The 26,437-nt window shown below is 36.5% G+C and overlaps 1 protein-coding gene across 1 annotated transcript in view; it reads left to right on the top strand.

The window, feature by feature from the left end:
• Positions 1-26,437, top strand: part of sfl (N-deacetylase and N-sulfotransferase sfl) — a 64,867-nt gene that overhangs the window by 10,601 nt on the left and 27,829 nt on the right. The window contains exon 2 of the mRNA XM_068285847.1: positions 23,516-24,754. Coding sequence (XP_068141948.1) covers positions 24,102-24,754 — 653 coding nt within the window. The 5' untranslated portion in view covers positions 23,516-24,101. The remainder of the gene's footprint in view (positions 1-23,515; positions 24,755-26,437) is intronic.

Raw genomic sequence — 26,437 nt, 5'->3', positions numbered from 1 at the left:
ACATACACATGTTTTCCTAGTTGACCTCTTCTTTATCCGGCCTCCAACTGTGACTCCATGTTCAATTTCTCTCCTTCATTATACCATGCATCCATACGGTGTGGTACATTAAAGTCGCCGCAATGTATGTAACAGGCAGAAGGAAGCTTTTCCATCCACATAAAGTATAGATATTTTGGATCAGCATAAACAGCCAAGGCGATCTAGAAATAGAACGTCCCCTGGCTCTTAAAGTTAGAGCCACCAAATTTGCTATATTAACTTGTATGATCAAGTTTATTTCAGACTCCCTTCCGTCCCAGAATTTGTACAAACTGATGCTCTCCGAAAATATTTAAACTCTCGCAATCAAACCTAACATATTGATATTATATTCATTCACTTAGTGAAGTATGGTATGCCAGAGTCGGCGAGGGAATTGACTTCCTTCATTTATTTTTTTCCAGCTTCTTTTTTGTGTGTGTGTGGGTGTGTGTCCATTCGGGTCCAGCTTTTTAAAACGCATTGACTCGTTTTAAGTGTAATAGAGTTGCATGCCAGGCACAGGCACATGTACAGATAGACACACTCACACACACATTTTTATAGCACACACAAAATGCAAATGGAAAAAATAAAAATCTATGGCAATCATTGAAAAAGCCAACAACAAAAGCAGTAAGAACACATTCAACCTTGCACCCGAAAAATTTACAACAATAAAAAGCGATTTAACACACACAAAGCTCTTGAACCCAACAAAACTGCAATGCGACAGGAGCTGAGCCGCATTTCAGCTATCTAGTGAGAGCCAGAAGGAGAGGGGAAGAGAAAGAACCAGGACATCATCATGATGGTTCATTCGAACTGTGAATGCTTGACAAGCCCGAAGTTTCGGACGCTATTTTGAATTGGCAGCAGTAGAAGAAAACCCAACTCCACCAGTAACAGAAGCAGGAGCAGGAGCAGGAGTAGGAGCAGAAGCAAAAGCTAAAGTTGGAGTGCAGAATGAATGTAATCCTTGTGTGTGTTGGTGCTGGTGCCTTTCAATTGGCCCCCTCCCCATTTCTGTACTATCATCCTGTCAATTGGCTTTGTGTTTTCCAAAGGGAGATTGCATTTGTTCCCCCACTTTCCCAATCTGGTTTTGTCCCTCTTTCTTTGTCAGTGTGTGTGTGTGTGTGTGTGCGTGCTAATTTAGTTTTGTTGTCAACGGACAGGCTGACAAAACAATTGAAACAATAACGTGACATGGGAGGAGTAAACCCAATGAGATAAATGCCAAAGATTGGGGCGAAAATGCAGTGAATTACAATTAAAGTGAACCATATCCAATACAGAGAGAGAAAGTGCAAAACTTTTCAACAATTTGGCCATAAAAGTGAACTTGTAAACAGACAAAAGCAAGTCACACTTTTATTTAGTTAGTCTCTAGACCTGTTACATGCTTTTTGACGATAATACCATTGGGTGCAAGGTAAAAAACTTAGTATCAGTAATACCGAATATATAAATATCAAAGGAGCTAACATCGGCTTTCGAAGTAAATGTACTTTTGCAGTCTTAAGCAATAATATTTTTAAAAGTGCATTGTTTGAGCAGATTAATTGAATTATCTGTAACCGATTAAAATTTTGGGATATGATATTTAAAATGCAAAACTATCTCATTTAAAAACTTGGTAAAGAAACTTCCACTACTTAATTTTTACAATATTTTATTACCTAAACTTTGTCTATCAATTTTAATTATTGTACCTCATCTCATTTCAGGTAAACATTTTTTAACATTTGCATCGACTGTTTTGTTAGGTTGGTAAGCTAAATTTGTTTTTTTTTATTGTCTTTTACAAGTAGTACTTACTGTAAATAATTTGTTATGCCTACACAAAAACAAACGAGAGTTAAAGCATTTCACATTTTTGTTAAGCCACAAAATGTATTTTTGTCGGGTGCTTTTCTTTTTGATTAATTGCCAGACATTATACTGATTATGGTATGGTAAGGCCTTGTAGCCCTAAGGTCTGGCAACCCTGGCAAATGCCAAAGCGGCAAGCTCTTTGACCTGGCCGTGAAAGGAGGCAGAGCGATGCTATGGCGTCGGCTATTTCGTTAACAATAAATAACGCTTGAGACAACCCCGAGGGCTTTTGTTTTTGCCGAGCAGAATCTCGAGTGGGACTGAGACGATGAAGACGAGGATGATGAGGACGAGTCCTTTGATCCTGGGCAGAACTCAAAGGAAAACGTGCGAAACCGTTTTAGCCCACTCACACTTTATATCCCTCTCTCTCTCTTTCTCTCTTTTTTACCCTCCTTCTCTAGCCCATCAGGATTGATGGCGTCTAGTGGCGTCTACCTTCTTTGCTATTCATAATGAATGCGGCTTGAGTCAAAGCAAGGGAACAAAAAAGCAAAGGCAGGATTTGCCAAACAGGATACACACATCGCATCCCCTGCCACAGAAGCAGCAAGAAAATAAAAACAGCCAGAACGGACTTGAAAAAGTTACAGTATCTAGCTACTCCATTTGTTACCAACGTGTACATATATAAGTTTCCTCCTGCTTAGTCTTCTTCTCCCTTGGCAAAGGTTATTGATCAAATATCGCATGTCAGCTCAGTCTGAGCTAAAGTCAACCAACGCCACTAACGTGAAGGGGAGAGGAAAATGAACTAAAAATGTCATTTGAATTGTCGTTATGTTCTGTTTACTGTCACGTGTGGGCCAACTTATGTCCTGCTTGACATTTGCCCAGTGGGTAGGGAATTGAAGGAATTGCCAATTTCCTTTCTTTTGTTTTCAGTTTGCATCACTTGTTTTCCACAGTTTTTATATTTAAAAGAAATGTCAAATGTAAATAAAAATGAAGCAAGTAAGTCGACTCGTCGACTCGGGTATACCATACACCAGGTGAAACAAATTTTTTTAAATTTCGAAAACCAAATGTACATACATATGTATGTCTATTAAATTGTTTTTACATGTTTCATAGTATGTGCTATCTCGCTCACTCTACGAACACACGAGCACTCTAGCGCCGCTACTAGCCAACGGCCAATTCTGGCCTTGTGGACCGCGTAGTAAAATACGTTCATACGCATATTTTGCATGTTTCTAGTCCGATTTCAATAAAATTTGGTAGTTTTGTAGAAATAGATAAGATTAATTAGTCTGCCGAATTTGAATGCGATAGTCAAAAAACTACAGGAGAAAATCGGTTTTTTCTTAATTATGGAGGCGGAAGTGGGCGTGGCAAAATATGAAAATATATATACTCTGCGCGAATACTAAGCCAGTATACATACTAAATTTGGTGACTTTAGCTTTGTTTGTTTTTGATAAAATCAGTTTTGTTTGATTTGCGGGGGCGGAAGTGGGCGTGGCAAAATTTTTAAATAGCCAGTTTCTGCGCGTCTATGAAACTAGTCTGCATACCAAATTTGATGTCGCTAGCTGTCATAGTTTTTAAGAAAATCAGTTTTATGTAAATTCCGGGGGCGGAAGGGGGCGTGGCAAAAAGTTTAAACAATTAGTTTCTGCGCGCCAACTAAACGAGTATATAAACCAAATTTGATGTGTCTAGCTGTTATACTTTTTAAGAAAAACAGTTTTATGTGATTCCTGGGGGCGTAAGGGGGCGTGGCCGAAATTCCAATTAACTCTGAACATGTGCATACTACACGAGTATACATACCAAATTTGGTGGCTCTAGCTCTTATAGTCTCCGAGATCTGCGTGTTCATACGGACGGACGGACGGACGGACGGACGGACGGACGGACGGACGGACGGACGGACGGACAGACGGACATGGCTAGATCGACTCGGCTATTCATCCTGATCAAGAATATATATACTTTATAGGGTCGGAGAAGCTTCCTTCTGCCTGTTACATACATTTTGGCGACTTTAATATACCATTTCACCCTATGGGTGTATGGTATAAAAATTATAAATAACAGTTATCCTAATACTTAATACATACCTACATAAATTAGCTTGATATCAACAAAACTTGATGAAATGGTTCAAGCCAGGATACAATTCTAGCTAGTTTTGTTTGAAAACCTCCCAAACAAACATTTCCTTTACCGATTTTTGCAATGGCTACTAAATGGTCTGATTGCGGTCAATCAAGTATAATTTTAATATCTTTTAAACTAAGGACGCAAAGATGATTCATTCTGGCTTACATGGGCATAACGACTTGGCTTTTTATTACCAATTTGACAATACCCATTGCAAGGGTATACAAAAATGGGGATGTGCCAAAATGGACAATGTATTAGCCTGGGAGGGATGAAAAGTCCGGGACTGTGTTTAACCTCCCCTTACCCATTCGTCTTCATAACAAAAAAGGCTGCACAGTGGCTAAGAGTTTATGGTAAACTGTAATTGGAAACACAAACAAAATGAATTATGTTGCCGTCTGACAGTCTTTCGTCCCCTTATGAGAAACCATACAGAGAATGTTTCTATATTCTATAATTACTTGTCTCCGCTTTTTAATTCTCCTTTTGTTTTTGTCTAACTGAAGCTGTATTATTATCCACTTTCGTTTCTTTCTTGGAATGACGAATCAATCAAAAGTCCATTGAGGCGGGCTACCAAAAGACATATCTCCCTATCATAATTCAAAACACAACTTTGCAAGTCACCAAATATGACGGCGTTGTGAGTACTGCGTGGAGGAAGTCTAAAAATGCTTTAAAAAAGTTTTTATTGCTCTTGGTATTTTTATATTATCACCATCCCCCATTCCACCAATCGACAGTGGCTGATTTAACCATCCTAGCTGGAATTAATAAATAATTCTGTTGAATATTTACCCCTGCAAAAAGGGTATAATAATTTGAAAAGAAGCATTTTCGACCATATATAGTATTCGTATTCTTGATTAGCATGACAAGACAACCCGTCATATAGCCATGTCCGTTCGTCCGTCCATCTGGACGCAAACTCCTCCTAGACCGTAAGAGCTACAGAGAACCCCTCCTGACTGTCTAATTTGAAAAAATATAAAAAAGGATATTATAAAATCCTTTTAGCCTATTATCCTTTTCATACGATGGGACAGACAAACGTGCGTGGCTAAATCGACTCTGCCATTGAGGCTGATTAAGAATATATACATATATATAGCTAAAAAGCTTCCTAATGCCTGTCGCACATTTTGGCGACTTTAATATACATTAATATACTCTAAGGCTATTTCCCCAAGACAACAAAAAAACAAGGACATCCTCATCATCGTATGGGACCATGACGAACAGCTCTCAATGACCTCTCAATTGAATTCGAAGTTAGCTGAGCACCACTCAGATACTTAGAGCAAAAAACGACAATCGGACAGGCAGACAGGTTTTTATTATTAAATTATTTTTTTATTTCAAGAAAATCAATATCCCACCAAAAAGCATTTTGCCCGGAAAAATAATGAGTGATGATGATGTTCAATTCATCCCAAGATCCAAGAAAAGTTTACATTTTTTTAACAAATTTTTTGTTTAAGCACAATTAGTTTTATTTCCGAATGTTCAATTTCCATTTGCTTTTCGTTTGATGCAATAAAGTTGCTGTAACTAATTGTAATTCGATGAATATATTCTTTTGAAATACATATCTTTTAGCAAACTTTTTTGAATGTTTCATCAAGTAAAACTTCCACTTATTGTCAGAATGTTTCAATGGCAGAGGTTTTGTTTGCTGTTAGTCCCTCAGCAATCAGCATCATTCGAATGGTTATTATTATTTTTTTTATCCAAAAAGGCTATATTCATTTCTAAGAAAAGTGCTGGAATTAATAATTATTAGAAGAGACAACAGTAGAAGAAACAAATTAAACATTAAAAGGATGCTAAAAAAATATAAATATCTTATGGACAGTTAATCACCTGTGCTTTATTCATTTACTGCATTTCATTTCCATCAAAAAGACTCTTTGCGATAGCTGGAGTCCTTTATGTACTTCAAAACGTTGCTCATGAATTTCTCTAGTATTTATGTATGTATGTGTGGGATACAGGGTATAAATGTACCACAGAAGTGACACAATCTGTTAAAGCTTTTTATATGACAAAAACAATAGAAGAAATGAAGCAACGGGAAAGATAACCAAGAGGAGGGGACCAGAAAAAATGGCAAAACATTTCTAATATGAGAGTTTTATTTTATTACATTTTATTACACATAAGTTGGCTACAAATGCGTGTTCACCCACATACATACATACAAACACACACACACACACAGACACACATACATGTCCTGAACACGTACAACGTATCTCCGTTTTTCGCAGATAAACGCGTTCATATCTGTGTGAATAGGCCCAATGTCTGTCGGTATGTCCAACTGTCTAGATGCCGTATGTGTACTATCTATGTATCTGTGTGATTTTGTGAGTATGTGTGGGTATGTGTATTTCCTTTTAACAAAATGTTTTGATTTCCATTGGAAAACAGCAGCAGAAGTAGCAGCAAGGAAAAGTCTCTGCGCTCGACGGACTAGGCCCTGCCCAACTAATCTGTTATCCTTGCATTCAAGTTTGAGTTCCTTTTTTTTGTGTTGGTGCCTTTGCTGTTGTTGCCTTTTCAATTCATTTTATTTATTGGAGCATGAAAGGCGCACACAGATACATACACCAGAAACACGCACAGACAACATACGTATTTGTATGAAAATGAGAAATCGCCACCTCATATTTATACCCTTGCGAAAGATGTATATAAATCTTGTTAGAATGAAGCATCTCCGACCATATATAAATATAAATACTCTTGATCAAGTCGACGATACGAGTCTATGTAGCTATTTCAAATAAACACACACTGTTCCTTTAATTTGTAGGCAGTTCTTTCCCGGAAATAAGACATTTTGAAAAAGAGTAATACAAAAACTTATAAGGATATTCAAACTTCGGCACGGCTTAAAATTCTCTCAGCCATTTTGTTTATATGTGTATGGATGTATGTACTAAAAGAAAGAGAGAGAGAGAGACTAAGAAACCAAATATCTGAAACGAAAACAACATTAATAGCCAAATACAAAATGAAACGAATTTGGAGTCTTGATAAGAAAACCATTAAAATGCAATGGTCGTATGGATTTTCATGAACTTTCATCTTGACAGAGGGATTAAAGTTTGGCTCTATAAAGTCATGTTTCAAAACTAATCGATATGGAAAAGGAAGTATATTGAAAAAGGCATAAAGGCTGGCAGTGTTGGCCATTTACAAGGCGACTACTAACCTTTCACTCACCTTTCTGTCATGTTAGAATGATATGTTTAAACAAAAATTAAATTCTTGTTTGTCATCAACAAGAAAACAATAAAAAAGAAGAGACAACTTTGGCTTTTAAGAAATTGAAACTAATGCTTATACTTGGAGCCTTATTATTCGATTTTCTTTGTGTTTTGGTTCGAAAACTATCAAAAGCGATACCTCGTTGAAATAAATAAGTGGGTACGGAAACAAAACCTCAAACAATAGTGTTCAAAATATACAAATTAGTTGGTTCTCTATCCCTTAGATGATATTAACGATAACATAAACTACAATTTACAAATAAAAACAAATTCTCTTTACCAAACTAACAGACTATTGGATAATTACTTTAACTTCAACAACTTTTAAGTCGCGAATTCGGAAATAAGAAAGAAATATTCTAAGAGCGTAGACTCTCTCTCTCCCTCTCTTTACCAAACTGCTAATAATGACTACTAAATGATGAATGACTAAATAATAAAATGACTTATTATTTAATATATAAATAAGTTTCTGTAAATGTTTTTTCTTTTAGTCGTAACAAAAACTTAAGATGCCGACTCGAGCCAGTGTTCTAATTAATTAATTAATTTAATTAATGTTTTTATCTGAAAGTTTTTCGTTTTGTGTAGAAATTAAAGCTTAAAATAAATGTATAATGAATGAGTCTGAAATAGGAATTATGGAATACATTTAAAGTGTGGTACACAAAATTGGTTAAGTCAAAATAATAGCATCTTCTTCTATTTCTCGCTCGCTATCTATTTCTGTCTTTGCCTCTCAGATTATTTCATTTCATTTCAATTTCAATTTTCATTTCATCTTCTTGAAAAGCAAACACTCGTCTGTATGTTCATTTTGTTTGACATTAAAGCTTGTTGCAGATGTTGCACATACATTTTATCTTAATTAGATAAACATTTCTCACTGAAAAGCTAAAACCAACAAAAATTGTGGAAAAATAATTGCGAAATGGCAGAATTCCAATGCCAGGAACTTAATCAGGACTTAATTTGTTGTTTTCTCTGCTAATTAATAGGAGAATGTCATTGGTGGATGGGTAAGGGGGTAGACGGCAGCACGAACTGAGTTCAGAAATTTAATTCAATACAAAGACAAATCACAAAATGAGCGAGCACAACAATATAAACGACACCAACAACGGCGACGACGAGTGAAGTGAATAAAAAATAGTAAAAACAAAATAGAAAATTCCCCATCAAGTGTTGACAAAAACGAGAACAACAACAACAAGAGCGGGAGCAGGAGCAAGAGCAGGGCCAGCAACAAAAATGAAATGCAGGAAAGGGACTTGAAAAAGGAAGTCAGCAGGATGGGTGTGTTGCTGTTCCTGCTGGTTGTTGCAGCTACTGTTGTTGCTTTTTTTGCTGTTGTTATCCTGCCCCAGCCACTAGCAATAAAAACTACTGCTCCAACTCTAGATCTCCATTTCTCCAGCTACTGGTTTTTATGCCAAGCAGCAGCAGTTCTCGGTCACTGACACGACAACGACGCGGCTTTTGTAGGATGTTGCAAGTTGATTTCTTTGGCATTCGTTGTGCCCTCTGCTCTTTCGCCTTCTCCTACATCGTCCTTTATTCTTCTCTAGCCTGCTATTTTACATCTTTCTTTTCTACTCCTTGTTGTGTTGTGGCCTGCGGCATTCGTTTGTGACAAAAAATCTGTTTTTGGTTGACTGCCTAACATAGCGAAATGTGCATAGACAGCAACAGCAGCAACATCAACGGCAGCACCAACAACAATGAGTCTACACCTCCCCCTTCTCTTCCCTCTTGTCATTAGAGTTGCCAGCATGTTTTAATATTAAAACAGTAAGGCTAAAAGACAACAAATTTCATCTAGTTTTTCATATGTCATATTACAAAATTTCGCAGGTTTTTTAACCTTTCCTATAGCCACACATACATTTTCCATCGTCATACTTCATACTAGTCTATGAAATCAAATTATTTTTCGAACAAATGGTAAGGTAAACGTCTATAGAATGATAGAAATTTCTTCAAAAGACAACTTTTAAAATAACTCTCTATATTTCTACTGAGATATTTGTCAATAAAGTCCTTTCCGTCGATAGTAGCTATATGTTATAGTGGTTCGATCCGACGAATTGTTCCGCTGGATCTCAATTGGCTTTATTGGAGTAGCTTTCTAATAAAACGCGCGACAGATGGACATGCATGACAAGGGTATCAAAAGTGTTAGTATATACTATCTATGCTAATTGCATTGCTTAATTCGAGGTAAACTTAGAAATAGAGAGCCCATGCCAAGTAAAGTCAACACGATTTGATTTGCTTCATTGATTTTCACTTTGATTACCTTAAAGTTATTGTCAATGTCTTTCAAAGGCTTCTTGGGTCAACCCAGAGATGTTTTCAATGTAATTTGTGCAACTGCTTTGGTCCCAATGTGCTTAAACATTTATTTAAGGTTCCCCCACCCACCTCACTTGCTTACCACCTGCTTTCGTCTATAAAAAATAAAAGAGAAAAAAAACCTTTGCATAGCATATTTACACATTGGCCTTTGGCATTGTTTTCACAACCGCGCTCGTGGAGGTCGCCATGAAGAGGTAAGTCGGGGACGGGAATAGCCGAAACCTTGTTGTTTAGTTGTTGTCAGTTTTTGGTATGCCAAAATAGTTGGCAACCGTCTGTTGTGGTTAGCTTATTCAAGCTTGTCCTGTCCGCGCTACAATGGGCCAAAACAAGCATCGACACCAACAATATGTGTCTTTTTTCTTTATTTTAGCATTTTTTTGAAATCTCTGTGGCAAAATAAAGGCCACAGACAAAAATGTCAACTGCATTCACCATTTTCCGCTGCTCTGCTTCGCCTTTTGTTTCTATTTTATGGCTAGAATTTTATTGACTGTCATTTTTGGTCCAAAACTTGAACTGACATCGGAACGAGTGCATGTGGGTGTGCGTTTAGGTCTGGGCGTGTGTATGAAGTGGGCAAATGCAATTGGGTTTTTGGTTTTTCAAACTTTGATTGACCCAAATTGGTGTAAACATTTCAACAAAAAAACATTCTGCAATTTCATAAATTTTATTATGGTAAAGAATATTTACGTGTAAACATACATACATATATTTATGTCAGAAGGCTAAAACTTTTCCTTCAGCATTTAATTCACTTTAGACCAATGGGAATCGATATAGCCCTCGCACACTGGAATCTCAGTTAAGTTCGAGCAAAAAGTTCCGTTTGCAATTCGCAAACATTTTCCGGTCAATTTGTTGAAAGAGTTTTTGGCTTCGATTAACTTTTGTCGGCCAAAAGACAGAACGAGAGAGAGCATAAAAAACACCCCGAAAAATCGCTGAAAAGGTTAAACTTTACTTTCTGGTTAGATTTAGTCCAATCTCTGATTGTGTCTGTGGATGTGCAAAATTTTCTTTTTGTTTGAATGTATTTACAATCACATAAAAATAAAATCAGACAGTTTCAGTATTGGGTTATAATTTGCTTTATGTTGCCAGCTCATTCGATAGCAGATGCTTTAAGTACCGCGGTCTTCGTGAAGCACACCTACATACAAAATAATATACCAGATATACCTGTCTGAGTGCTTGGTATAAAACTAGATGAATTAAAAATGCAGAGCTGGCCGGTGGCGAAGCTAAAGTGTACGTGTTCTCGTAAGAGCGAGCGAGATAACGTGTTTATATTGCCGTTTCCTGTCAAAGTTTTTGCAAACAATTTTTCACGCTTTTTTTAAGGTTGGGAAAGGAGAAAAAGCGAACCACGGTCGACTGAGAAAGATAAAGAGCAAAAAATGCAGCTTAAAAATTTGATGTGGAATGTTTCAAATATGGAAAATTTATACTTGTCGTTCGGAATGTTATTACAAATTATGTAATGCATATTTTTCCCCAGCCGGACAAATTTCTATACTCTTGCAAAACGGTATATTAATTTTGGTCAAAAATGTACTACACAATAAAGGATTATACATGTGTACTTAGTCTGCACGAAGCGGTGATGTCATTTAGTCAAGTCTGTCCATCTGGATCATATTATTGTTATGGTTATATGTCTTAATGTTTGTAAAAATATCTCAGATTTGGCGGAATCACAGCACTAGGTTAAGGATTAAAATTAGATTAAGGAATAAGCATATAAGAACGGGGACATTTTTTAGTTGGTACAAGAATAAATATTTGTTAGTTCTCTGTTACTTTCTAAAAAGTTCAAATATTCTTCACTTTGAAAAGAAGGCAGAGGTAGAGAAATATAGAAACTGGCAAGGGTATATAAACTTTGTCATTGACAAAGTTGGGCCAAACTTTTTGGTTGGTTTATTTGTTGTTGTTATCCTCTTTGTTGTTTGTGGACTCGTTAAATTATTGGTTGATATTTGCAGGCATTAGATAAACTGAATAAATAATTGCACATTACAATAAACTTTTGTTGCAAATTCTTCTCATTTTGCATTTTCTTTGAATAATTTACTAAAAATGAGTTCCACGTTTCCCCAAACAGCAGCGACTGGTGGAAAGGCAGACGAAAGTAAAGAAAAACCCCACGTCCGGGTCCAACGGCGGCCATAAATTTTTATGACATGCGACTCAGTATACATTTTTGCGAATTTTAATTAACAAAACAAAATTGCTATACACAAAAAAATCGAAAACCAAAGGGTTGAGCTAAGTATGGACCTCCAGAAAACTGTATGCCCTTGCAAATTTTTTTCATCGTATGGTTGCAAAGGCTTCCTTCTATAAATTGCACAGTTGTGAAACAAAAATTACATACCCTTTTTGTCAGGGTATGAAAATCAACTGCTATGAAATGCATTAAGTAAGCAGAAATGTTTATTTTATGTTTAGATAAATTTCCATTATTATGTTATGCATTTTAGTTGAATGGTCATATGGACTAACAAAAATTGCATGCATAAATACCAGTTTGAGTGTAAATATGCATTTGTTGTTCAATATAATACAATCAACTTTGTTGCAAGTTTAGTGCATGAATACAAACTAATTTAAATTTAATGTTCCATGTCCATAGAACAAAAAAATTAAGGATAATTTCCATGTCCATGTCCATCCATGGTCATGTATGTATTTAGGTCATGTATGTATGCTATGAGAAGCGCTTTACTTCGGCTTTAAATTTTTTGACTATTCGGAACTTTTATATTAAGTTCCTCACTGTAGAGCATATCTCGATAAGAAAAGGTAATAGATGAACTTCAAAAAGGTATATGAACTTAGAAATGACGAAAGTTAGACCCGCTCTTTGGTTAATTTATGTTTAATAGTGATTCAAAGAGGAATCGAACGTTACATTCATATAGTTAGGGGTAATAGAGACTGCAAATTAATTTTAAATATGTATATTCATTTAGTCCTATGAATTACTTGGTGCATGGTATACCAAAGTCGGCGAGAAGACCGCTTTGCTTTATTTATTATTAAATCTCTTCTTAAATTGTATAAAAAGTAAACTAATAGATATATGTAAATTTTGTTATATTGTTTGTTGTTTTTGTTGTTATTTTTTAACTGTTTGGCAATTGTCCAGTGGGTAAAAAATTTCTCTACGGACTTGAGAATTGTTTTAGTGTTGCTGCTGCCACTTTTCGTCATCAGCATAAAAAGTTTTTCGCGCAAGCAAATGTTGCAGCAACTTGGATGGTTGTAATCGTTGCCTGCCTCCTACACGCCCTGTTTGCTTCTGTCTTGTGATGGTCAAATATGCAGAGTGGTCGCTGGTCCGTCGGTTGGCCGTCAGTTGGTCGTCAGTTGTCGGTTGTCGGTGGTGAACAACATCATAATGGCAAAGCTCTGGGCACATTAACATAATCGGGATACCGTGGACCTGGAGATTGTTTGGGTGAGGTGGGTGGTGGCGTGATTGTGCCAGTGGCAGGCAGCATGGCGACAGCAACAACATCATTTTCATTTGCCATCGCACACCCGTCCGGGGCACGGGATGAGTGGAAAAGTCAACAACGCGCTGCGCCATTGTTGGCGTTGGCGATATAAACAACGCGACGTGTCCAGAGCAGCAAAATTGAATGGACCACACCAAGGAAAGGCGGCTGAAGAGTAGGAGCAATCGGGATGTTGAGGAAGTAGAAATAAGAGGAGGAGAGTCCAAAACCCGCAAAGTTTTAGCTTAGTTTGCAGAGTTATCTATCTCTTTCTGACTCTCTCTCTCTTTCTCTCTCTCTCTGTCTCCTTCTCTACCTCTTCGCCCATTCTCTATCATTCTTTCTCTATGGCTCTCTTTGTTGCTATGCTTGCGCATAAATCAAAACAATAAAGTTCAAGCGAAAACAATGACGATGATGGCGATGATTATGATGCGGATGATGACGACGACGACTCCGTTGACCAGTGGGCAAGGCTGATATTGATGTGAATTTTAGTATCTCTGCTATTGCTGTCCACTCGTTCGCTCTTACTATTGATGCAAAGCGACAAATTATGTCATTGAACTATGTATACGTTTGCTCTGTGTTCGTTTTCGTTAAAGTGAACCAAAATAAAAACATAAGAAATAATGTGAGGTATCGTGCCGACTTATTAATACCAGGCACCAAGCTTTAAAGTTTTCAAGAGTCGGAAGAGGACGCAGTGAAAGTTTGAAAATAATTCGAACTGTGTGCATATTACACAATTTGGTGGCTCTATTGACACAGACGGACGGATAGACTAGATCAACTCGGCGAATGATTCTGTCGTATGAGTTTCCTTTTGGTTGATTTTGGCGACATTATATATCAAATATTGTGCTTGGATTTAATTTTCGTTTAACTGCTGTGGTTAAATTTTAATACAGCATTTGACATATTTTAATATATTCCTGTTTAAATTCATCTAGAAACTTGTTGTGCCACAATTTCCTAATCAGAATAACCATCAAGTATACGCACCATTGTACTAAATGTAGTTAATTAAACTTTGATCTCAATTGTATCGGAACATAAATTTAACAATTAATAATGGTCATTAAACACAAAAAAGATGGAGAGAAATATAGAGGAAGGAAATAATATGAAACAGAGAAGAAGAAAAAACAACAAACTACTAAAAATAAGACAATGGCCTAATGGATAAAATATTTTTATGATAGCCGCGTCGGGGAGATGGTCACGCATTTCATTCCGAGACATCAACTGGCCCATTATTTATTGCTTGTACATGAGACAAGGCCAATAGGCTACTACCCATTTACTCACCGTTCTCTTTACTGTGAGTGGGTGTGAGTGTGTTGTTTGTTGTGTGCTTGTTACAATAAAAACACAAGAAAAACATGAAAGAACGACAGGACAATGAAGAGATGTATATTTCACGATGTCATTGAACACCGAGGCCAGGACATGACTAGAGCCAACAAAGCTTTTTTGTAGACTCTTGCGAATTTTGACCAATGGCTTTCTTCCTTTGTGACCATTAGTCAGAGAATTTGAAATCTATTATTATTTGTTATTCCAAGAAAAGATCTAGTGGAGAAATAATTTTTGGTTTTGCATTTAATAGATTTGTTTTACTTATAAGGGAATACAAAATTCGGCCGTGCTTTTCATATTCATATTTTTGTTTTGTTTTTAACCAGTTGTCGATTATGCGTATGACCACTTAAGCGTGTCCTGGAGAGAACCACAACCAGATGAATGGAGCAAAAAAGATGCTCCCGACTATCCGTAATATAACCTGTCCGGCATTGTTGGTTTAATTTTTCGTGACATCGTCGATACAAGGCATAAATATGTACATAAATCTATATATACATACATATAAGTGACTATACGCACTCCATATATGTATATATATATTTATACATACATATATAATCTATAAGTAAATGGACTCTATCAGCTCGTTTGCTCCCTTCATAATTATGCAGCTGGCTTAATTATAAAACGTTACACGGCAGTTAACCTGGGAATTTAATTTATATTCACCACCGCAGCACAAGCAACAACAACAACAACAACAACATTATCTTTATGACAACAGGACTCCAACTCTGTTGCAATGATAACAACAACACCAACAACAACGATGAAAATCAACTACACGAACATGCACAAACACAGCAGGCTACATGTTCCTATTCATTATACCATTGAGCCTGGGTTCATTAACTAATTTTAGCACACACTTTCAAACACAAACCACACACACGCACGCATATACAAAAAGCATAATAAATTGATACGCTTGATGCATATAGGGTAAGAGTAGGTGTACGGGTGATGGTCAACGCTTAGAGGGCCACAAATGCATTAAGTGGTGCGAAAGTTTATCGATTAGTGGACAATAACATTTTTAAAGAAATTGATCAATCAGCATCCATTTTGAGGGTAACTTTGAATCCTGAAGCCTGCTATTTTTGGCCTTTTTTAAAGTTTGTCGTTTTCATGCCATCATTATTGATATGTTATCAAAAGTCATATTTAAAATGTTTTTTATCAAGACCAATATCCAATGATATTATTCCATTTATATACAACCCATTGACACTACGCTTTCATATCATTTGTATTAACATTACAATTATTTAAAAACGTGTCGAGTTATTAAAAATATGAACGAGGACATTTGTTACAGCAACGGTTCACAGTGTGTGACATGACTCATTTCTGAAGTTGATATGTTGCAGTTTATAGGGAAATTAGACGGACGACGAATAAAAAACTTCTGGAGCATAGATATTTTATAAATTGTAAGAGTGCTTTTTAATCAATTTCATGGAGGAAGAGCCATCTGCTGCTGCTGCTCCTGTACATAGTACATACATACATATACATATGATATGAATCTATCCTAACCGCTTTTGTGGGCCACATGATGTTTGTACATATAAGAGTATCATTTTGTACTTTGGCATTGGTTAACAGATCTCCTCAGCAGAATACATCACAATGGCATTTCATCGCCCCCGCTTCTCTCTCTCTTCCCCGTGGGTGTGGGTGTATGTTTGCCTTTCTCTTGGCTGGCAATAACAACAAGTCAAAAACCAGTTACACGCCCAGTCAATTACACAAAGAACGCAAAACAACAAACAACAACATACACACTCACTCACACACACACAGATTGATGCTTCACCAAAGCATCGTCGTCAGGCTTCAAGAGCAGCTGCAGCAACAACAGCAGCAGCTTATGACTTGCTCTTTTCCATGGCCAGTCCTCCTTCGCCTTCTTTTTGGCTTGTCTGCATTTTGAGGCCTTACTGTCACTCACTTGTGGTCCAAGTCGAAACTGTGTTGCGGAGCCGAGAACGTGGGCGCGTGCACTTGGGCCCACGCAACGGAATCTTAGCCAAATTGTTTGGTTGCACTTGCAGCTTACAAATGGGTTTTGCTTGAGGTTGAAACGGCATGAAGCTGGAAAACTGAGAACCAGAATCCAACTAACCGTCTGGCATTGACAGTGGCGGCTGCCGGCAGACCAGTCAAAACGAAGTGAAGTAAATTACAATAGTTGCCCCAATAAGTTGTCCCGTTGACTGTGAGTAAGACTCAACTGGTCTCAATGGAATAAATATTCATTTCTATCATTGTCTGTTTCACTTTTATAAACAATTTTTTGTTGATGTGCAATCAATTGGAATGCGATAAGCAATTATGTGTATGTATGTATAATATATTCATAATGATTTTACTTCCAATCTCTAATGAGAGACAAGACTACGAGCAGTTCTTTGCTACGTCAGCAATGATGTATCAACAATTTCTGCTAATGCGTTTGATTCGTTTCAAACTGAATGAGATAAAAACAATATTCTCAATGCTAAGTCCGCATATGGATGACATCTGATATGATGTTTGCTTATTCTCCTGGAGGTTATTAAATACTATACATACATGTATATTCGGAAAGTCTGTGAACTGTTTTCCAACTCTTCGATAGGAAACCCCACCTAATCTGTAAAAAGACTTAAGACATTGAAACAATATAAATGCGATATGAAACTTGTTAGGTCACGGAACATGTTATATTTATACAAACAAAACTTCAATTCAATGGCCCAAATTTTTGAGTTTTTGGCTTGTCCCCCCAAGTTGTCTATGTTACTCAAAAAGCCATTAAAAATAGTCTTTCTGTTGCAGTTAGTTCTACTGCTTCTGTCAATTATCTTTCTGCTCTTCATTCTGCCGTAATGTTTATTTGTGTTTGTTTGTTGGCCTTCAACTTTTCCATTTGTCTATATCAATTTCAATTTGGCCACAAACTTTCATTTCTCATATTCAGTTCTCTTTCTGGCTAATTAGAAAACACGAAATTGATCACAAACTTTTTGCTCTCTTTGTCAAAGAATTTATTCTCAAAAATTAAAACGGCAAATTGAACGAAGCACAGTGGTTGAGTTCGCAAAGTTCCTGGCAAAAAACTGTCGTTTTTTAAGCAACCGAGATATCGACTTAAATTTTTAGTATGTATATTCTTTAAAAGTTTTTGGTGTCAAAATAATTGGTTGAAAAATGCGCCAATTAACGACCAAACTGAAAAAAAATCTTTTTATACCCTTTCCAAAATATTTTAGTAGGAAACATTTCCAACCAAATAAAGTATGTATATTTGTAATCAACACGACGAGACGAGTTTATATAGCCATGTCCGTCGGTCTAGATCAATTCACATTGTAAACACATCTGTGAAACGGAAAGACTCAAAATTAGTTTTACTCCAAAAACATTTCAAAATCCGACCATTGTGTGAAAGTTTAAAACACAAATCATGTACAATTTGTGGGTAGAAAAAGCTCTTTAAAGGGGGCGTGCTGATGGGTGGAAGTGGGGACACTTTACCATGTTCAATGTACAGTCATTTGTAGATTTTACTTCGAAGGAAATGAGCTGCAGCAACTGCAAAATAAGGTGCGAGTAAACGGAGGGCAAACGAAGGCTGAGAATTGGCAGGTGGCCATGTCAGAATGACTGACCTAGTTGATGCTGTCTGGTTCTGCTGTTTCATTTGTTTCTCTAAAAATACGAAAAAGGCACTAATAAAAATGCCAGCCCAGAATTGTTTGGAATGCATTTTACATCACTTTGATTTTTATTTCAATTTGCTTAGTCAGCAAAAATCCCAATAGAGGGAAAGGTGCATGAATAGGATTTTTGAAGAGGTTTGAGAGGATTTAAAGTGTCTAACACTTGAGATGGAGGTCGGAGGAGGAAAAAACCTGCAACTAAATCGATTGAGAGCCTTAGTTTCATTAAATCAAAGCGCCGCTTCTCAAATCATAATCCAATTAAACCAAACAACCCTTCTTATATGTCCGATTTTTGGTCATATGTCACGTCAAGCTACACATTTCTCTAGTCCAATTTAGGGCATAAATACTGCCTAGCAAAATCAAAGTTGTACTTGAAGGAGGAGTTGGCACCAATCTAATCTAAATAGATTCCATATACCAATAACATACAGTTTGGTAGTTATCCACAGTTTAGTCTTGGTGTTTTTTGACATTTTCCAATTAACAAACAGTTTTCTTGTCTGCAAATTTTGTAAGCTTCCAGAGCATATCTAAAATTATATCGAGAATTTAATTAGGTTACCTTTTGCTGGCTTCATTTGTTTCAAAACAGTTTGCCTTGTTAGCAATTATGGTGTGCAACAAAGATGATGAAGATGGAGAAGGCGATGGTGAGGGAAAAGATAAACAAAAACTCTTTTTCCATTTACTTTGCTGAATACTTTTCAGTTATTTATTAACTAAATTTCGTCTAACTGCAACCACAACAAGGACAGCAACATAAACTTGACTATCCACACACATTTTCGACATTCTTGGCCTTGTTTTTTGTTTCTTGTTGCTTTGGTTTTCTTTACTTTCTTCTCGACTCGTTTTTTGCCTATGCTACAAATTTATCATTAAAATGTCAAAACTTAAATTGATTCAAAAACTTTAGCAACGTTAACGGCAGCAGTAGCAGTGACAATGCCACGCCCCTTTTGACCCGCTATTACTAGTGTATGGAGTGAAAGTTTCTTGTTAGTTTGCTGCTGCATACTTTAAGGCTAACTCGCGCCCCAAGGAAACTTTTCTTTCTTCTTCTTTTTCTCTCTTGCCCTTTCTTCGTTAAACACAAAACTTGTTTAATTTCCTCTTCAATTGCCCAAGCAACCAAGCGAGGCAAACCAAAGTTGTCTCTACGTTTGTTCTCGTCGCCTCCACCTCGGCAAGAAACCACCGTCATAGAGTGGTTCCTTGTCCCCTTCAGTCTCCTTGCCCCAAACACTTGGATATTTCTTTGCTGTCGAAAACTTTTTTTATTTTGTTTCGTTGATTTGCTTGTAACGGGGAGAGAGAGATTTTTCTCTTAATTTACTTGAAAATAATTTTGTCGTTTTTATTTCCAGCTAAACACAAATTAATTTTTTCACACTTTTCACCAGACCCCACTCACTATGCCTCGACCAGCCCTTTTTATACCATGCACTCAGAGAGTAAAATGGTATATTAAAGTCGTCAAAACATATGTAAGAGGCAGAAGGAAGTTTTTCCATCCCCATAAAATATAAATTTTTGATCAGAGACTAAAAAAGTTAAAAGCCATCATGTAGACTCATGTGGTGTATACAAAAATGAAGATTATTTAAAATTTTGGCCAAAAATTTGATTTTTTATTTAGTGCATGGTATTTCAAACTCGTCGATACGAGTTAATTCGTTTTTGTGTATATTTACAAGAGATACATGTTTATTTCCTCCAAAATTCCATTGAGGCCCCTCAACCCCACCAAACTTCCATCCCCACGTGGCATCGTTGCGTTTTGTTATGGTTTAGCCATTTATCAGTCAACAAATGTTTGTTGTTATAGTTTATGTTTGTCTGACTCCCTTCTTGCTTTTTGTTTAGTTGCCCTCTCTTTTATTATTACATCCTTGAAGACAGAAGATACATTAACGATCCCATTAATCGTATTGATATACACAATACACTATCGATGCATTTATCTAAGGCACAAATATGTGCCATGTGATCAGATTGTTCGGTTGAAAAGCTATCTTATAATACGAAAAATGGAATACTATGCTCGGGGCACTGCTCCAGCTTAAATTTGTAGGCCGTTCTTTTGTGGAAATTAAATTTTTGTGCTTCTTTCCGTTTGATGCAGTATACAAACTGCGGCACGGGACGAAAATAGCCCCGGCTCTGTTATTCGGGGTATTGGTCGTCCACTATATCTTGTGTTTTATTAGTTTTTCGTGCATTCACGAAGCCACGACCTCCTCCCATATCTCTAGGGGTCGTTGCCTGACAGTTCACAACATATTGATAATCGCTTTTAATTAAGGAAGTGAAGTGATTAAGTGAAAAACAAAACATTCCGAAGCTAACGGTTACCCCTGCAGTCTTAGGCCATATTTTCTGAGTCTCAATACCTAGATGTATGCACACATAACCTTCAAATTCTCACTATATCTATCTATCTTGCTCGTTTCCATTGGCAAGCCAATGCTCCAACTCGTTCACGAAATGATATAATGTTCTGACCCGAACGTATTTTATGCATTATGCCAGACGTAATAAAAATCTTAAATAAAAAGTTTTATCCCAATATCTTTGTTCCAAATTAGTAAGGTACCAAAACAGAGCACTATCTTTTACTTATTTTAGTGGGTATAACGAAGTCTTCGAATCGATATACTTTTAGGTAGGCGGATGTTTTGCTTTGCCATTCAAAAATAGACCAACGGCATACTTTGTCCTGTCCTTTAAGGAACGTGACGGCTAAATATACCTACATACATATATCGCATCATCCCAAAATTAAATTGGTTTTACTTTGACTTTAACTTTCTTTTGGTACTTTTGGCTAAATAAACTCACAACTGCCACAAGTATTTTAAACAATACTTTTAACCAATAATGCATTTTTTTGTTTTCTAACAAACATTAAAATAACATGAAGGATTCCTAAAGGTACGACAAATATATCTAACGATTGCCGTGTATTGATATTTTCTAACTATGTATGTGTCTCTAATTTTCTGTCATTTGTTTAAAATGTTTGTTTCTATCAGCCTATAGACAAAGTGCTTTAATGGCTTTTCGCACTTGAGAAATGTTCAGTTTACATAGGAAAATATATATAAATACATAAAAGCTTTATGTTTGGCTATAAATCAATTTACACTGGCAATTAAATTGATACATTTGTGTTTTATTGGGCGTGGGTGAGTTTGATGGATGCGGGATTAAAGAAAGTGTGACCAAAGAATGCGATGATAGAAATAAAAACGAAAAGTATTTTCAAATTGACATTTTGTTTATCTATTATCTTTCTGTCTCTCTCTTTGTATGTGGATGTGAATGTGTTTGTGTGTTTCAGTTAACACATGTTCTTTCACTTGGCCATCATGATAAGCATCGTTTCTCATCTAAACCTCATTATTGACTCATTTAGTTGGGCCATAAAGCCCCCAAAAGTATGTTGTCTTTATGCGTGTGTTTTGGGATAGCCGTTACACATACCAATTAAACAGTGTATGGCCATTAAGACCTTTGTAAACTGAGGCATATGCAGTTAATGGTTAAATATACACATACACATACACATGCACACACACACATAGAGGATGAACTGGAGATACACCCTTGAAGTCATTTGTGGCTTGAACAATTTGTCGTTTTATTTGTTATCTGGCAGGTTTATAAACATTTTGTTTAGTTTGTTTGCTTTTGCTCTTGTTTTGGTTTGGCTCTCAGAGACAAATAAATTGACAACTATCCATTTTAAGGGGCGTCGTTGTCTTCGTTTATCAAGCGTCACATAAGCTTTATCACACACACACACACACACACATATTATGTGTGCACACATACATAGTTGTCAACTATTTGTAAATATGTAACGTAAATTAGTTTTAAAAGCATTTCTGTTGTAGTTAAATGATGTGACACATGAATTGAAAAAGCCAAAATAAAATATATTCTCTCTTTGTGAAAAACGAAATGTTCATTAACATATATGTATATAAATAGGAAAATACATACAACATCGAAAACAATATATGTATGTGTGTACATATATTAGATTAGCATAATCAACCGAGTTGATCTAGCCCTGTCCGTCCGTTCGTATGTAGTCTGAACGTTGAGGTTTAAGTAAGTAAATGTGACAAATAGTATATTTACGCCCAAAAATGTAATAGAATCATATGAAATACAGTTAATATAAACAAACAAGTGGTAGCCAAAAACGTGACATGAGGTTACTAACTCGAAGATCCTTTATAGCAAAAAGAGGTCTCTAGGTTGCTGTAAGCCTAACAGAAGAGATTGAAATCAGTGTAGGGTCTTGGTTTTTTCGAATATCACTCAAAATGCAGAAGTCATAGGAAGTATTTGCTAAGATCAAAAAAGCACTCAAGACAAAGTGGTTAAAATTTCATTTCAGTTTGTTTTGTAGAGAACGTTCTGTTAAATATTCTATCTGTTAACTACACTCAGAGGGAACACCTCATGGTATCTAGAGAAAGTACTTAAACTTCTGGAACTAAATGTTATAATGTAAACATGCTTATCATATGCCTAAATCAAATGCTTAGATGAAATTGTGTATGGACAATCAAAAGTAACAAATTTAAAGTGAAGTAAAGTACCTACAATTTAGAAATTGATAACATTTTAGTTTCATTATGATTGGAAAAACACGTGTAAGGATTGGCGAGTAACGTTTTGGTTTGCATCTGATATAATTTAGCAAGCTCAGCATCGGAAGTTCACAAAACGAATACCTAATCTTACAATTAGAAGACCTTGAGCAACATTGTATTTTTCGACTTTTGCAATCAGTTTAAGTAGTACAGTTAAAAAATCCCCACGAGCGTTGCCGAGGTATTAAATAAAGTTCGGAATACCTTTGACAGCATTTTTGGGGTACTTTTTCATTAAGGTTTTATACATATTGTATACAAGTTAACCAAAATAACCTATTTTTATGAACAATTAATCAAGCAATTCCCTGGATTGAGCATTGATATAACTAAATTAAAATATATAACAATGATTGATCTTTACTTGATGACAATCCCAAAGAGAGTTCCCTGTAAATATTAGAAACAGTTCATCAGTTAAATTATAATTTGATTTCTACTCACAAAATTGAATACTCACTTTATTAGAAATTTATGTGACCCAGGTTTTTTTTTTTGTAGATTTAGTCTATTGTATTGTTAGTGTATAAATAGGCTACTGGTATTTACTTTTACTATAAAATATGAATTATTTACTTAATCTGTTTTCCATTTCATTATTCTTACAGATAAGAACCCGGCCACGACGACATCGGTCGAGTTGTCAATAAAGAGAGCAGTCAGCAGTACTTGGAAGCAACCAAAGCCACAGTCATTGCCTGATAGTGCGACGAAACGAGGGTTGCCGCAATCAATTTCCAATTACGCAAACATCAATAATGGAATTATTTAAAGAGAATTTTCAATTAAAGTCCCAGCACCGAAGAAATGAAGCAACATCAGAAACTGTTATATATAGAAGAGAAGGGTATACAGATTTCAATTATCATAATAATGGCAAAACAAAATGAATATTTCAATATTTGGAAACATATCAAATGGCGAATTGAAAAGTGAATGAGAACCAAGGAAAACAAAGCAAAACAAACATTACTCTAAAAGCAAGAGAAGGGGAGAAAACAAAAGAACAAGTGCCATAGTGAGAGAATTGATTAAAACGCGTGTGTTGTTTGTTAGAACAATTTATTTGGATTTTGGGTTTTTTTTTTTTTTGGAAGCTCGTTTATCGTTGATTGTTTTTTTTTTTTTAAAGAGAACATATCCTGAAGTTTTTAAATAGATATAACCACCGACAAATTTCAATAACAACGCAATATGACAATATCATTGGCAGCAACAGCAGCGGCTAACAATGCAAATCGATATGAAAAACTCATTAGGCAACCAAATATGGCGACCGTGACAACTGGAACCGGAACCCAAACGGATATGGAAGCTGAAGCAGCAACAGCGACAACACGAACAACAACAGGAACAACAACAGTTACGGCAACAACGAATTCATATGACAATTGTCATTCGAACCATTTTAAACATCATCATCTCCAACCACATGGTCAGACGACCACCTTCACAGATCGCACAATTCTATTGCCAGCCATGCTCCATGGCGGCAATGGCGACAGCCTTAGCAACAGCACCAACATCGTCACGTACAAGGGCAAAGCCAATGGCAGCTGCTCTTCGTTGTCTACCTCATCGTCATCGCCATCATCGCCAGCGTCCTTTACCTCCTGCTCGAGCACCATGTCGTCATCCCCAATAGCCTCTGGTAGCAGCAGTCATCTAGTTAGCGGGGCCGTCGGAGGAGGCGGTTTGCCAGGCGGTTGGTTCTGCCATTGTTGTAATTTAATTGCACGTCGCTGTTTTGGCATCAATGTGCGTCGCTGTGTCCTGGCCCTGCTTGCTATTACCATGGTTAGCATTTTCTACTACACCCGTTATGTCGATACGGGCGTATTTGTTGGGTGAGTAACGTGAACGTAACAAACCGACCGGTCCACTCATTCGTCTTCCCCGGGATGGTCTACTTCTAATTTTTCCCCCCATTTTCTTTTTTATTTCCTTTCGCGTTTTTCGACTATTTGAAATGATTTTTATTGTGCTCAAGTGGCGACGCTGCACTTCACTTCAATTCTCGCCGATAACCCAGCATCCGGGAGGTGCCGCGCTGCGCGACTCAGTATCAAAATCTGGTGTTGTGTGTGTGCGTGTTTGATTGGATTTTTTTGAAGTGGTTAAGCGGTCGGGTCGTGGAGGGTACGAGAGGTGGAAAGTGGCGGGGAATTGTTTTCAATATGCTGCGAATTAAATTAAAAAACAGGTGTATGAAAAACTAAATGGGCAAAGTATAGTAGACGAGTGCGACCGCCAGCTTTATTGTAGGTGAAGTGGATTTCATGTGGCGGCAAGGCAGAAACCATTTAAATTGTGAAACATATGTGTGGAATGCCTTTTTTCGACTGTAAAATGAGCATTCAGCGCAAGTATAAAGAACTTATTTTATTGAAATTTAACCTGTTTAATTATTTATACTTTGACTCAACTGAAACTCCAATGCGATAGCAGAAGGAACCCAATATTCTTGAGTACATGAATTGAATATATTTAATAGAAAATCCAAAATATGAAAGCCATAATATCTCTTAGGCTAAGAATATATATAAATCGGAGAAGTAGTCGATGTTAATCACAGCTTGTGAATCCCAAAAATCGGTGCTCACTTAAGATATATGTATATATTTTAAACTCTCGAAAATGATTCATCTGCTTTTTACACACATTTTGGCAACCTTTGTAAATCATTTTACCTCATGGTTTCATGTCATGAAAATGGAAATGAAAGAAGATGAAAAACATTAGCTACGCAAAAGATAATTAAAGCAATTACTCCAGCACATCAAGTTGGCTGGATGAAAACCTATCGATTTTTTTACAACTGGAAACCCATATGAGGTTCATTAGGCATTTATTTGCCTTTTTGTGGCTTGAGGAACTTATGAAATGATTGTCATCAGTCTGTTAAAGGGTAGTTTCCGTTTGTTGCTTCTTTTATTTTTTTTTGCTTACATAAATAAAGTTAACACCTTTTTGGTTCGCTTCCTTCTTACAGCCAGCAAAAACCTGGGTTTTCTTTTGCGAACTACATATACTCAAAAAAACTTCTTGCGCCAAAAGTGCCACAAGGCAGGGGAGCGAAACGGTAGGGGCAGGGCTTACTAAAAATACATGCATACATACATACATACATACATGTGTATATTGCTCATAATTGCGTACATAACTAACTAAAGGAAATGGCAACAGAAGAAAAAGAAAAAGGAGGCAAGTGAAAATGAAAATTGTGAAGCCAAACGAAACGAACGGAACAAGAACTCCGCCTCTTTCCATTTCGCGCACTATTTCTCTGTGTATGATGTTTTCTTTAGTACACATACGCTGGAATCGTCGAGTGAAATAGTATACAAAGTTTACCAAAAAGTATGCAACAGACAGAAGCAAGATATAGTCAAACTAAGAAAAAAATGTACAGACGAAATTGTCAGGGCATCCGTAAATATTCTTTTTCATGTTGTATCGATTGGCACAGTTTCAACGACACAATATCGTATCTGTAAGAGATCGATATATTTCAAAGAACTTCGACAAAT

The sequence above is a fragment of the Drosophila tropicalis genome, unplaced genomic scaffold (assembly GCF_018151085.1).
Source record: "Drosophila tropicalis isolate 14030-0801.00 unplaced genomic scaffold, ASM1815108v1 contig_443, whole genome shotgun sequence".
Classification (NCBI taxonomy): domain Eukaryota; kingdom Metazoa; phylum Arthropoda; class Insecta; order Diptera; family Drosophilidae; genus Drosophila; species Drosophila tropicalis.
This window is presented reverse-complemented; position numbering and strand designations above follow the sequence as displayed.